This window comes from Scyliorhinus canicula, chromosome 16 (assembly GCF_902713615.1).
Source record: "Scyliorhinus canicula chromosome 16, sScyCan1.1, whole genome shotgun sequence".
In the NCBI taxonomy this organism is placed as follows: Eukaryota; Metazoa; Chordata; class Chondrichthyes; order Carcharhiniformes; family Scyliorhinidae; genus Scyliorhinus; species Scyliorhinus canicula.
The window spans coordinates 43,745,202-43,760,736 of NC_052161.1; the positions used below are offsets into that span (position 1 = coordinate 43,745,202).

A 15,535-nucleotide genomic window follows, 5' to 3' on the forward strand; every position below is an offset into this window, starting at 1 on the left:
TAAAGTAGTTGGACTGTATGTAGTTCTTGCTTTAAAGCAATATGGTTCTTGCATTCCATTGAAACATGTAGAGCGGTGACTACTGACTCTGGTTTCAGGTTGATAATATTAAAAATGTAAAGGTGATCTAATTGGAAAAGAGAACTTTGCAGTGGCAAACCAAATCTTGGCATATGTTTGAGACCAGTTTGATGAACTGTCTACCATTGCTTGGAATTTGAAAAGCTGCAGTATGACTGACAATATTTTAATGTGGTAAAGAGTTGGTAGAACAGTCTGGTCTTCACTAAGACTCACCTGGCATGCTAATGCCATGCACTGAATTGTTGTTTGCCTAACTACACATGGCGTGTACTTAACAGTCTAACTCTGTTTCTAGTTTGTTACATTGCCTGTAGGAAGGCTGAGCATGTATGACCATGAAGGACTACTGACTAATATTGGCTACATAATCATTTCTATAATTGGAGGCTTATTATCCAGGCCTTCACCACCGCAGCTCCAGCAGTCCATCACCAAAGCAGTGGATATTTCCAGTTATGGAACATATTTACATAAGCAGAATATATGAAGCATCATAATAGTATTTAGAAAATATTCCATAATGACCCAACTATGGTGTGACCTACTTATAATTTAACTTGTTTTGGGTCATACCATCAGCTCATCGTGGAAAGATTTGATATTCATTTCTCCACTGCAGTGCACATATCACGCACTTCCTATCCATACTTACAAAATGCATACATATGCACAAATATTTACATGTGTGGCCCTTTTAAAAGGCTTTCTAATTATCCCTTACGAACAGGGATTCAATATAACATTCCTGCTTCAGAACTACCTTCCCCCTTTCTGTTTATACAAGCTTTTTGTAGGGTTCCCAAAGGAAGTGTCATGGCGGGAGGAGAATTCTACTTCACACACATGCACATGGTCTTTTCCAGAACGTGTAATTTCTAACCACAGCAGACAAGCAGCATTCAACATGATCATAATGATAGGCATGTTACTGGATGTAAATGATTATGGAATGCTTGTAGTCACTCTGAGATGACTATCACATAAAATGCACATCCTGTCATGAAAACTAAAACTAGTTTGAGTCATTGAATATTTGTAATCTTATTGAACAATATAAATCCAAGGCATTCATTTGTCAGAAATTGTCTGAATTGTAGTATTTTACACTTAATTGCACTATATAAAAGTATGATACCTTCACAAAGGTGACCGTTGAATGAATGTCCTGGTTAATGGATTATATTGAAAAGGAATTTATTTTGCTAATTTAGTCTGCTAGTTTTGTTAATGTTTTTACGAAAACAAAAGTATACACAGTATATGTTTGTAATAAGTATCCTTATTACAATTTATTTACTACTTGCTTAGCTGGAAGTTTTCCTGGCACAGCAACTGAAGGCATAAGGACAGAAATGAATGATTCCTGCCAGTCAATGAACTTTAACTGGAACTGCACTTGAATGGTAATAATCTGCTCCTGTAATTGCTGTGGAAAAGAAAAATCCTCCAGAGATTTTACATCTAATCATTTATTTATAAATCTGTAGATAGCAGGCTGCAGAATGCGCAACAGGGGTCAACTTTGTGCTTAAAACCATTGTCTGGTGTTTACATTTCACAGCAGTTTTTACAGTAGTTGCAACCTACATGATCAGCCGAGCACTTTAATTCATTGGGTTCTGTTCTGCACATCATTGCTTTAGACAGACTACTTCATTAAGGATGCTTCAACAGAGGCCATTCCCCTCAGCATTCGCTGAAATATGCATGTTTTTCCATCTCATTAATTCAGTCTACATACAATTAATTTCTGCCTATTAATAAACCCCTAGGTGTTAGTGACAGCTATCTAAGCTAACCATACCAAGTGAGGCCTGAGGTACATATGCTTGAATTTCAAGTTCCAAATGGGTGCTGAATGCAAAACTGCTCCCGTTGGGTTTCAGAACCTTCACAATATTACAATTAAAGGCCGCCAAGTGTTGGTCTGATTATTGAAACTAGCTGGTGTTGAAAAGATAGTGGTTTTAAATTGTTTGCTTAACAAATAAAAACGGATTAGTAAACATGATTAGATTTTGATTTTGTATGGTTAAATGTTTCTGTGCCAGAGAATACATTTTAATACGTCTCTACAAGATCTCTGACGGTTTTGTACAATTATAGTGGCTATTTAATAGTTCTTTAAGTACTATACATTGACATCTGGTCAGTATTTTTATGTCAATATACTTAACACACCAAAATGCTTTTTTCCTTGTTAAATGAACCTTTGAACATACTCCAGCTGTGGTACCAAGCAATGGCAATGAGAAGACACCAGTAGGAAGTTGTATATTTTTTAACTGCCGCATAATCCGTTTCCTTCAGCCAATCACAACATCGGCGATGATTGGTGCTGTATGCAGATAACATGGAATATCAGTCATGGTTGGTAACAGATAAATCTGTATTATTTATAAAATTGTAAAAACCAATTTACAGAAAAAAAACAGCACTTAAAGTGTTGAGATTATTTATTAATGATATAAGGCACAAGTTAATGGATTTGCAACACAATTCACCTGTGCCTAGTACGCAGTCAGTATACCAATAATACACATATTTAGAGGAAGGTTGCTTGAGCAAACTTTCTCTGTGCAATTGCCAGAATTTCTGAAAGATTTTGAACTCGGGATCAAAACAGTCTTATGAACTGCTGCACTGTTTCCTCGCTACTGGTAGGAAACTGAATGAGATGGGGTGCAGTAGATGAAACTGACTGCCCCATATTATCCTCCGAGAAGTCGATTAAAGATTTGTTAAATTCTACTCCTTTTGTCTCTTAAAGCAATTGTCGATTTGTAACTAGTATGTACAAATTCCAAACAAATGTTCTTGTCATTTTTCTCAACTGAATTTGGTTTAACTGCATTTCTTTGTATTTGACATATTTCCGATAAAGCAATAATGAACAGAACAGATGCACATTAGCATGGTTAACAGTTCTAATGCTCTAACATTACCTGCTAGATTGAAAGTGCCTATGTTCCTATTTGAAATACATAGCCAAGAATTAAGAGTTTGAATAAACAGCATTGATGTATGATCAAGTCAAAGTTCTGATTCAGACCAAAACAAAACTGTGGGCAAAAAGTTATTTTTATTAACATGAGGAGCAATGATGGGGGAAGAATCCAGGTAACACGAGGCTTTTTATTGCCTTGCGCTGCCTGAGATTTATTAAGTTAATCAATGACATGACACAGCTTGATACAAAACCCTGTTTACATGGAGGTTTTTAATTCTAATTTGATCTAAATCAGCCCTTAATTCCAATTTAAATGTACTATGTAAATGGTGCTTAATTCTGATTAAATCCGAGTTAAAAACATACCATTTCCTGAGGTGGGTTTAATGTAATTCTATCTAAATTCATTTTGTTGTTCACCCATGCAGATGGGTGTAAGTGAAGTGAACTCAGAATCTCCATGGTGTCCCAGTGTCTTGTGATGTGGCATAAAGATCAAGTACTGTGTTGTGTATTACTTCATGCAATGTGTCCATTTAATACAAATTGAAAACTTCTTTGTGAAAATGATAGTTAAGCTGCCATGTAAATCGAACAAATAATAAAAGTGGTTCACATCAATTCCAAGCACACCGGTACAAATTAGCTTGACCTCTGCTTTAAAGTAGGGCTTATCATAAGCACTTGGGGGCAGGGGGGGTGTAATATCAACTTAAACATTCCACAGCTGTGGTTGTAAAGCAATGTTTTTTTTTAAATCTTAATATCTCCATCCATATTCTGCCAGGAATTAGTGAGGTAATGTCATCAACAGGAAGTCGCTGTGCTTCTTGATTAAACATGAGTTTTGGTGTGACTTAATCACAGGAAACACATTTTCTCTGATCTGATAATTTTCATAATAAATATTCTTGAATGTAAATTTTATAAACTTCATGAAGAAAACGTTTAATTGGGACGTATCATCAGACAGAAGAAAATACATTTTTCTGCTATATGTTGCTGCATATTTCATCATTGCAGTGGAGTATTTTAATAAGAATTGAGAATTTGATGCAGAATGAGTGGTAAAAGAACAGATTTACAATACTTAGAACTACATTCAAAAGTGTTCACAGCGTGTTAAAATTATTCATTCCAACTTCATTTTGAGACCATGCCTGGAAGTAGATGTATGTGGATGATTTATTATGGTTCCAAGGAGCTATGTCTATAAATAATTATCTTTCGCTGAACAAGTAACTTGACATGTTGAATGCAAGCAGTGTTTCTGCGGTATAGAAAATAAACTTTCATATTAATCAACAGTCAAGACTTGTAAGTTGGTCTTCATAAATTATGAATTGTGTTCAAATCTCCCAGGGTTCATTGATAGAAAAAAATTAAGAGAAAATATAAGGCAGCAAGCATTTGAATCAATTTTCACTAGAATGCTCGGTATGTTGTAATTGTTTTTTTAATCATTAGGGAACTATTATTCATCTGCAATTTTGAAGACTGCTCTTCAGATTTGGTTGTCAAATTGAAAACTAACAAAAGATTGTTTCCATGCAGTTGAAGCCATTTTAAAGTTCACAAATGCCAAACTTGCTGAATAAATGTTATCGCTTAATTTTGCAGGACAAGAGTGGCCTCTTTTACTTGTGAGGTTTGTGAAAGCCAAGAGGAAATGACAGCACCACTGAAATACTGTATGACCTGGCTACAGGCCTATTTCTCTGAACCTTGGACAACAGAAAAACTTCCTCTCCCTGCCTTTCACCATCCCGTTTTTGAACAAGGTCTGTTGCCGTCTAGTTGTGTTTGTGTAATAATATTTTGACTTTGCATGATTTTGACTTGCATTGCACTCACAATGACAACAATATAATGGAGCATTTTATCCTGTATGAATTTGAGACAAGGCACATAACATCGGGTATTTGGGAACGATAAGGTTCTTTAACTGTTCCAAATGGTTCTGTTAGTTTTGGCACACAGTTGCACATAGTTTGGCAAGAGAGTTGAAAATGATGCAGTTCCACCCCTGACATATGCAGACTGAAAGGTCTGAATGTAAGCACATCTGAATAGTTGTTAAGTTTTCAATGAGCTTATTGTTGACCTGTATTGTCCTTTTGCCAATATCTGAGTGTTCCTTAAAAATAAAATACATTCTGCTGAACTGTCACATAACCCTAATGTTGTAAAAGAAACACTTTTGTTACAGTTTCTTAATCACCATTTGTTACCCAGGTTTATGTTTCACACTCGTTCGGTAAAGGCAGGCGAGGAACAGATATCTTTGATTGGTATTCCCTTTTCATATGGTATCATGAAGCTGTGTTCTGTTGAGAGTGTGTACACATAGTGCTGTTCACAACCTGCTGATGCCAATTTTGTAACTGATGTGGAAGGGATTTAATTTGCCCTTGGGGGAACAGACATTACCTGAGGTACATTATATCCTTCCACCATCTTTCCAGCCTCTTTGAAAGCTTTAACTGATGTCCTCACCATCCACCTCCAATGCCTCATGTCCATATCTTGCTCAGTGTTCCTGGCTGGGTTTCACTCATGCCTGTCTAATCATAGCCAAAGAAAGACTACCAATGACTGTAGCCACCGAAGCCGGCCACTTCCCGACATAAAATGGAACATTGAGTTGCATGCAGGGAAAATTGGACAATGACAGAGAGGCAAGCAGGTTGCAGAACCTCTCTGTGGATTCTGTCTTTAATGAAACCAGACAGCATAGAAACTAACAAGCTGCGCATATTAATTGAGCGATTCCCGGTGATTCCCGGGCACAATGGACACAATTCAGAATAACAAAGGCCAAGCTAGACTCTTTGGCGCCAGCAGGAGTCCCGGACAATAAGATACAAACAGCCCCAAGAACCACCCAGTGATCGAGAAACAGCCCCGTTATTGGGGAAATTCAATTCGTATTGGAAGAGACCCAATCAATTGCAAGTTTATAGAGGGTCAGCCCAGATGGGCGCAAACCCAAAACAGTATAAGACAGAGACCCCGATACCAGCGCTCTCTCTTAGCCAGCCCTCCTCGCTCTTAGCCAGCCCTCCGCTCTCTTAGCCGGCCTTCCCAGCAGAACACCTTTGCAGCAGCTCTCCAGGAACTTGGACGTGAGAAGGAGAGGCCTGGCCAATTGCTACACCGACAAGTATGTGTCATACAACGCACGCTACGAGAGTAGACACTCCTGACCCCTTTAGTCCACACCAACTGGAAGCCTGCGGATCCAGTACAAAGCAAGTGGCCATTGTTCCCTGATCCAGCAGTTCCCTTATTCCAGATAAGTATTGGCCTAGTAGTGGTAGGAACAGTTTAGTCTTAGTATTATGTGCATGAGTAGTGAATAACTGTGTAATAATAAACGTGTCTTGTTTGAACTTACTAACTGGTGTATTGAGTCATTGATCTGAACTTGAACTTGAATCTTGTGGCGGTATCATAAGGATACCTGGCGACTCTAGAGCTAAGGAATAAAACCGAGCCAATTGAGTGTAAAGCCGTAACAGCCTCCCCGAACAGGCGCCAGAATGTGGCGACTAGGGGCTTTTCACAGTAACTTCATTGAAGCCTACTCGTGACAATAAGCGATTTTCATTTTCATTCAAAGCACACTCACCCAGAACGAGCAACATGACTTATCTTCCACGATACTCCCCCTATACTGTTATCTCTAGAGTCCCCCATAGATCTATCTTTGGCATCTTTTTACTCATCTTACATACTCGCCCTCAACAGCATTATTTAAAAGCATGGTGGAGCTTTCACAGACATCTGGCTCCACTTTGTCCACCAACTCCCTCGATCCTTCCACTGTCTCTGGGTTTTTAGACTCTTGTCCCTCCTCCAGTCTTAGAACAGCCACAATGTCCTTGGCTAAACATCCTCCCATTCTTCACCCTCTAACCTTAAACGTAACTAAAATGCCACTGCTGGTCATATCCTATCGCACACCAAGGTCAACTCTCCATTCCTCATAGACCTCCATTGGCTTCTCGTCATCCTAAATCTTAAATTAAAATTTTGCATTTTTGAATGTAAGCTTCTTTATGACCTCACACCTACCACTGTCACTAACCTCTTCATGTCCGTGAAGCTCTCCAAAACTCACTTGGGGTGTAATTCAACATGAACAAATTAATTTGATACAGGGACCAAAAGTACTGCGGTACTTCATATTGAAGAATTACTTCATAAAATCTTAAGAAAAAAAAGTCAGAATTGTGACTTTGAGGCGAACAGAAAATAAACTTTGTACCTAATTAGTTAACAGCAATTGATGTCAGTGCCTTAACCATAGCAGCAGAATAATATATTTTTCCTTACAATGGTATAATGTGTCCTTTAGAAAACATTGCATATTCTCCTTACTGTGAGAAATAATATGGTAGGAATTATTTACTATAGCATTGTTCCTGGTGAGTCAGACCTTATAGTGTTGCAAAGGCTTGTAGAAGTGGAGGAAATGTTGAAATGATTTGTAAAAGATCTCCCCAAAACCAGCTAAATGTTTGTTAATTGTTTCCTGGAAAATATATAAACAACGATTTCCTTAATCACTACAGCAACATAAATAAATAATTCTCTGCATGTTAAATGCAGGAGCAGCTCTCTATCTTTACTAAGTATATGATTAACTTGTAGGCTTTAGGATTAACACAACAAAATGGATAAAGCTTATAGTACTGAGGAAATGCTGCTCTTATGAATGGTTCAATTTTTTAAGTGATTGGTTAAAGCAAGGCCCTGTCTGCCCTATGGAGTGAATATAAAAGATTCCATGAAGAAAATAAGAGAGCTCATCTCGTGTCATAGCCGACATTGATCTCTCAACAAACATCACTTATTAAAAAAGGCTAGCTGGTTATTTATTTCATTGTCATTTGTGAGGCCTTACTGTGTTTGTAAATTGACTGTTGCATTTGCTTTCAGTATAATTTTGACTACACTTCAAAAGTACATAATTGCTGTGAGGTTTTGAAAGGAGTTATACAAATGCATATTCTTTCTACTTTAAGAAAAGTTTAAAGCAATTTGATATCAACCTTTCTCTTACAAATAGATGTGAACAATAATTTGTTTTGCCAAAATATTGTATTTAAATGTTGAAGTCCAGAGTAGTATTCAGCCACAAATTTGAATAGTAGAATCCTTTTGAGAACTTGCAAGTTTTGTCTACGAATAATGATTGTTTTGATTCTTGGTGTCATTCAAACAAAGGAATGGTGACTGCTGTGACTAGTTAGAATATGTTACTCCTCTTCAGCTCTATCTAATTTGAATGTGCTACTGTAATTGCCAACTGCAGGACATCACCGTGTATAGAGTATAAATCAAATTTGCTTTCAAGATTATGTTATGAGAAGTTGAAAGTTTAAACTACAACTTGCGTTTGAGATTTTTGTATGAAATATGTTTGCTCATATAATCTTAATATTTACGACAGTTATGCTACCATGCTTCCTGAGAAGTGCAGGAAGTTTCTCAAACTTGTAAGTACAGGAGAATGTTATGAGCTGAAGTCTGCTAAAATGTTCAGGCTCTGGAGGGGAACAGTTATACTTCAGGGAACCTCTATGAACTCGAGTCTCCACTTCTCTGATGGCTGCAGGCTGGAATGCCATTGTCTTTTCCTTGGCTCCAATGTCTCCTTTCAATTGCTATCCCCTGTTGATCTGAATTCCTCGCCTTTGGCGCCCATGTGACCTGCTGGCCGTCTCCCCCATTCCTTGACAATCTGCCTCCTGTCAGAAGACATAGCCCTGCAAATTTGGTACCTATTCCTTACGTTTGTCTCCAAGAGAGATGGGCCTAACAGGGTCAAACTTTCCTCTCAGGGAGTCGAGATGAACAGCAATCCTCAGTTGACTGAGGAATAATTGGACCAATGCCCAGCTGCGCTTCAAACATCGTGCCATAGATGTGGCTAAAATAAGATACTGCTTGGCGACGGGGTGAGAGAGATGAGATTGGGTTAAAGACCTTGAGGGGGCTAAGGCAAAGGCAGAGTTCAGTTATACGACAGAGGAGGATGAATACAATTGCTCATCCCTCAAAATTATTCAGTGGTATGACAAAACTGCAGAGATTGCAAAGTACCAACCAATGCCGAGAAACCCAGAGCGCAAATAATTAAAAAATATCCATTAAATCCCAGCAATTCCTTCCTTCCAAAAGAATCATCTTATTCACAAAAATATTCATATGGATAGAAATTAAACGCCTGGATTACGAAGAATCCTTTAATTGGTACAGAGCCCATCATTGGAATGAATTCCTAATATCCCAGCGACACGATAATTGCAAAGGGCAAGTTCCCAAGAATTCCAAAGAATCATTTCATAATTATTTCAGTATAAATTATTCCAAAGTCAAGGTTGCACAGAATTACCATATTCTCAGTAGTTATGGTCGCAACTTCCCAATGAGGGAGAAAGAAACTGGATATGGTTAAATGAAGTAAGGTGAAAGAAGGCTAATGTGAAGGTAGATCACTTGGGTCAAGTACCCTGTTTCTGTGCTATAGGTCCTATGTAGTTCTATGGAATTTTAATAAAATTATGAAATTCACAACCATTCCAAGCAATTAAAGAATTCCAGCTTTTACAACCATATTGAAATATTTTAAGCAATCCCAGAATTCTAGGAACAAATGTTTTAAAAGGTGGGATAAATGGAAGAAATTGAATAATATAAGCCTACTGATGGAATTAATTCAGATTACCCTGATTAAAGATAGTGAGTATGTGTTTCCCAGATACTTTAGGTGCTAAAATAGCTTGTAAAATGGCCAAGATTGGGATCTTAAGCTATGATGCTGGTTCAACCCATCCTTGGCTGCTGTCTTGGTAAAGAGTTTGAATTGGACACTCTTAAGTAACTGCGCAGAGGATTAGTAAGCGGCCATTCACTATTGCCCACTATCCCACTTTAAAGAGTCTGCACAGCAGTTTGGTAGGCTGCACATCAATTAATAATAGAAATCTTTATTGTCACAAGTAGGCTTACATTAACACTGCAAGGAAGTTACTGTGAAAAGCCTCTAGTTGCCACATTCCGGCGCCTGTTCGGGTACACTGAGGGAGAATTTAGAATGTCCAAATTACCTAACAGCACGTCTTTCGGGACTTGTCGGAGGAAACCAGAGCACCTGGAGGAAATACACACAGACAGGGCGAGGACATGCAGACCCCACAAGACAGTGACCCAAGCCAGGAATCGAACCTGGGACCCTGGAGCTGTGAAGCAACAGTGCTACCCATTGTGTTACCATGCTGCCCTTTAATTAACAACTTTTAATAGGGGGCCAGCTCAACAGGGGCAAACGAGTTGTTGCTCTTGATATTGAGTGCTTCTTAAAGCCTCGTTCAACTCTTCCTCTCCACTTGGTGAAGATTTTATATAACAAAATGACATTTGAGATATATCAGGTGACCTTCTGGGGACTTTGACAAGATTTCATGCACACTCTAACAAAATATTTCCTGGGCTTTCTCTCTGGACCTTATCTAAAAAGAGCTGAGAGCTACTCTACCTTATAGGAGTCACCAAGAAAAAAACAAGCACGTGGACACCTTCCAGAGGTCTGTCTTGCTTTGAAGGAGGAATAGGAGGATGAAATCAGGCCAATCAGGCAGCAAGAACTGCTGCCGCAGAGGGGGTTAGGATGGCAAGGCTCTGAGGTCCAATCTATGCTGGATCTTAGAGAGCATTATTTCTACATTCATGTGAACCAAGACCTGTGCATGAGGACACTGAGTTACCAACAAAGATTCTGATCTCGTAGCAGAGTCAGGGCTACACTGCCTGTAACCATCAAGGTCACATTGGCACTTGACTCCTGTTGCAGCAGCATGAACTTATCAGTCACATATCCTCTGTGCACTTCTCCAAAAGGAAATTCTCTGCAGCTATTTACACTCTGGAGAATGAATGTATATCATTTCCTATTGTCAAGACCAAAGGAAGAGAGCAGTGGGATTCACCAGTATTCCTCATGGTCCAGGGAGTCATTGAGATCTGGTTGTGTAAGCTCCTCATTTAAACTCTCTGATCAGGAAGAGGAAGGGATTCCTCGATGTACAGCTCATATATCACCATCAACAGTGCATCATCGAGGGAGCGGCATGATTATAGCAAGACAGTCATCTCTCCCACAGGTCTTTTTTGCTGGCTATTAGGATAAGTGATCCTCTCTGATGCAGTGGCTCAAGAAACCCATAAGATGCCAACTGAGCATTCACATAATGAGAGCTACCAGGAATATCATTGAGCAGACCATTGGGATCCTTAATCAGAGGTTTAGATATCCTGATTGGCAGGAGGTGCCCTGTGATATTCTTCAAGAAGGCCTGCAGATTTGTGGTGACACAGCATTTTCCACAGTCTGATGTTCATGAGATCCCTTTCCCACCATCAATTGTATCACCAGATCAATCTCGGGAGCCACGAGGAAGAGGAAGGTGAGGTTGGAGAACCAGAGGGATGAATGTAGAAATCATGCATTTGTGAGGGATTCTCATCATGAAGAGCACTTTTCAGAAATGTCCCCCGCTATTAGATTCCAGGGCACTGTTGTCACATGATGTACCTTGCACGACTTGCGATCTGTCAGATGAGTCCATCATCTACACTGAATCCTTTAATACCCTTACCCATTAAGACACTAACAAAAAAGCGCTCCATCATTACTAATTTACCATTATCAATTTTTATCTGTAGCAAAAGCAGACAGTGGAACATGACATAACTAACAAATATTAACATTATTCAATGTGGTGCTCACCCTTCATGGCCATCCTCTAAGTTCTCCTGTCTACTTTGGAGCTTCTATAAAGTGCAACCCTAATTAGCAACAGGAGACAAGGTAGCTGGATGCCAAGGTTCCAAGGAGGGTAATTCAAGTGCCCTCCCGAGTTACCCTGTAGGCTGTGATCAACTCAGGATAGGCTTAGCTAATTTAGGTCGCTATGCTGACAGACAACTGCAAAGGCAAAGGTGGATTGCCATGCCATTATTTCAGGGCCTCAGCTTACCCAACCCAATAATAAGTTGGAAGTGAGAGTGAGGGAATGGATGGGGCTCCATAAGTGGAACATAGCGAAGCTGGTGGAGGAGGCCAGGGAGGATCTTAGGAGGTGGGATACACTGCACTTAATGTTGGCGGGGAGGGTCCAACTGGTGAAAATGAATATTCTGCCGAGGTTCTTGTTTATCTTTCAGGCTCTCCCGATCTTTATACCGAAGGCCTTTTTTCGGAAAGTAGACACAGTCATCTCTCACTTTGTATGGGCGGGGAAGGTGGCGAGGGTGGGGAGGACCCTGCTACAGAGGCAGCAAGGGAGTTGGCATTGCCAAGCTTGCTTCATTATTATTGGACGGTGAATGTGGACAAGGTGCGGCGGTGGTGGGATGGAGAGGGGTTAGAGTGGGTTAGGATGCAGGAGGAATCTTGAAAGGGGTCTAATTTGAGGGCTATGGTGACAATAGCATTGCCAATGGCTCCGAGTAGGTATTCAGAAAGCCCAGTGGTGCAGTCCACGGTGAAGATATAGAATCAGCTGAGGAGGCATTTTAGGGTGGAAGGGATGTTGGTGCTAAGGCTGTTATGCGAGAATCATCGGTTTGAGCTGGGTGGGATGGATAGTGTATACAGGAGGTGGAGGGAAGTGGGGCTGGTCAAGGTAAGGGATTTGTTTTGGAGGAAGGGTTCGCCAGTCTGGAGGAGCCAAGGGAGAGGGTAGAGCTGCCGAGGGGTAGTGAGTTCAGGTATCTACAGGTTAGGGACTTTGCACGAAAGGTCTGGAAGGAGTTCCCTAGATTGCCGGGATACACCCTGCTGGAGCGACTGCTGCTTCCAGATGTGGAACGGGAGGGAAGAATTTGGGATATATATATAAGTGGCTGGGGGAGCAGGGAGGTGAGCGGGTGTTGAAAATCAAGGAGAAATGGGAAGTGCAGTTGGGAATGGAGATCAATCTGGGAGTATGGATTGAGGCACTGCGAAGGGTAAATGGGACCTCCTCTTGTGCAAGGATGGAGTCATGGTGCACAGGGTGCATATGACTCGGATGAGAATGAGTGGGTTCTTTCAGGGGGTAGCAGATGAGTGTGAGAGATGTGGGCAGGGGCCAGCGAATCATGCGCACATATTTTGTGGTTGTGAAAAATTGGGAAGATTCTGGGCGGGAGTGTTTGCGGTCTTAGCCAGGATAGTGGAGGAGGGAGTGGACTCCTGCCCTTTGGTGGTGATATGTGGGATTTCACAGAAGTCGGAGGTCATGGAGAGGAGAAATGCTGATGTCTTGGCCTTCGCCTCTCTGATTGCACGGCGATGAATTTTGCTGGAGTGGCGGTCGGCATCGCCACCAGGGGTAGCAGCATGGTTGGGAGACCTGTATGACTTCCTGTGGTTAGAGAAGATAAAGTATGGGTTAAGGGGCTCAGTAGGGGAGTTTGAGAAAAGGTGGGGGATGTTTTGAGGAGCTGTTTGTCGCAGGGGGGTAGATGATGGGGTTGGGGGGTGAAAAAGGAGAAAAATCTGTACAAATCTTATAGTTGATTGTTGGGAAGAATGTTTCCCGGGGTGTTTATTTGCTGTAACCTACTTTGATACAAGTTTGAATAAAATGCGTTTTAAAAATAAATTAATAAATAAAACAATAAGTTGGAAGTGAGATCACTGGGCGTCGGACACACTATGCAAGCCCCATTTCACTGTGCCACTGTGACATCTGTTTGAGTTTCCAATGCAGAGCTTTTCCGTTGCATGGAAGATGCATGTTGTACAATGGAAGCTGTTTGGGTTTCCATTATAGCACTTAATTTCTGATTCTGTTGAAAAAGCTGTGATTTCAGTTATTAGACGCATGCTGGTTGAAAATAGCTAGTTTCTTCCCGGAGAGAATCCGTTTCAAGCTCAAGTCACAAAGTTGGCACAAGGTAAACTTTCCTTCCCGGTCCTTCTCCACCTGTCTGCAACCTTTTTAAAGGTTGATCATATCAACTCCTCCAGTGCCTCCCCATCCTCATCCAGCTAGGGGACACTGTATTCACCTGATTCCAGTCTTGTCTTGTCTATCTAATTGCAGCTAGCGAATCACTTACAGTGGTTACTCTTCCCATTCTTGCATTGCCAGCTTTGGTGCTCACCCCCAAGGATCTATCTTTTGCCCCTTCCTCATCCTATTGTTGCAAACATGAAGTTTATAAGACTGTTATGTTTTAGGACTGTCCTTTAAATTTAAGATGAAAAAGAGGGGGGTCATGTGACTTGCTCTGAATTTTGCATGATAACAAGCCTGGGTGACTTGGTTGTTAGATATTAAAGGGCTCAAATTGATGAAGGAGGTACCAGATTATCACACTTGTAGACAAGGCAAGAGCATTTGTGCTGACTGTAGGCAGACTATTAGTGTCCAAGTCTCATGGCGAGTTCTTCGGAATATCAGCCTTTATAAAAGGTTATACTTTGAAATTTAAAATTCCAAGATAGAATGGATTTGGGGATTTAGAAGATAGATAATTAGAATTTCGACCATGTTACATGATTCACACCACAATGGAACTGAGCTTTATGAAGGGAGCTTTATGAGCTTTATTGTAGTAACGGTAACAGAGTTTCTGAGATACTCCTGGAACACACATACATAAATCAATCTGCAGCCATCTGAATGGCATAGAATAGAAAATAGAGGCAGTGAGTCCTGCAATTAAAGCAAAGAAAATGCTTAGTCTGTTGTTCAGTATGCAGAATATGAGTAGGGACTCATGCTCCGATTGAAGAAACCAAATTTGTGTGGATTTAATGGATACTGCAGGATTCAGCTAACTTCGGCTGGAAGGAAGGAATCTCCAGTGTAGCAATCACAGTGAAAGTAGTTCTGGGATTAGAAGTTACCTAGCTGGAAAAAGAAAACAAGCCATCGGGATCTGAGACTAGCTTTAGACAGGTTCCAGGAGAATGATTAACTGGCAGTATAAGTATAACTTATATATATATAAGTATAACTGTGGTAGCAAATGTTTAGTTGTTTTAAAAGTTAAATGGGCGGGGTGGGGATGGGATCACGTGTTATAACTGTGGGAGCGGTTGATTTTTCTTTTTGCGAGCTCTTACCCTTCTCGTCTATCAATCCTTCATTTCATCCTGGTGCAAATTTCATATTTACTTTTTCTTGGGCTACAGTAGCCCATGTCCCTGTTTAGTTTTTTACAAGTAAGAGCCAAGATAAAATGCTAAAATCTTTGTTTGTTTGTAGCAGTTGGAGTGGGCTGGGGTGGTGCCCAGCGGTAGTGGCGCAGTCCCTGGAAAGAGGTGGCAGGCAAGTTCCCGATTGAGTTCGAGAATTGTCTGCCATATTTTGGTAATCTTGATCTAGAGGCTCGGTGCATCAGATTTGATGAAGCACAACACATTCTGTCTTCAGGGCCAGGGGTTGGTAAGGCCCATGTGTCACTGATCCTAGATCATCCTATTCCCAATGCATC

General features: G+C 40.5%; 1 protein-coding gene across 4 annotated transcripts in view; it reads left to right on the forward strand.

The window, feature by feature from the left end:
• The window catches only part of mgmt (O-6-methylguanine-DNA methyltransferase), a 487,398-nt gene that overhangs the window by 297,437 nt on the left and 174,426 nt on the right, over positions 1-15,535 (forward strand). For all 4 annotated transcript variants that reach the window (XM_038822140.1, XM_038822138.1, XM_038822137.1 and 1 more), the window contains one exon: positions 4,655-4,815. In XM_038822140.1, coding sequence (XP_038678068.1) covers positions 4,655-4,815 — 161 coding nt within the window. The remainder of the gene's footprint in view (positions 1-4,654; positions 4,816-15,535) is intronic.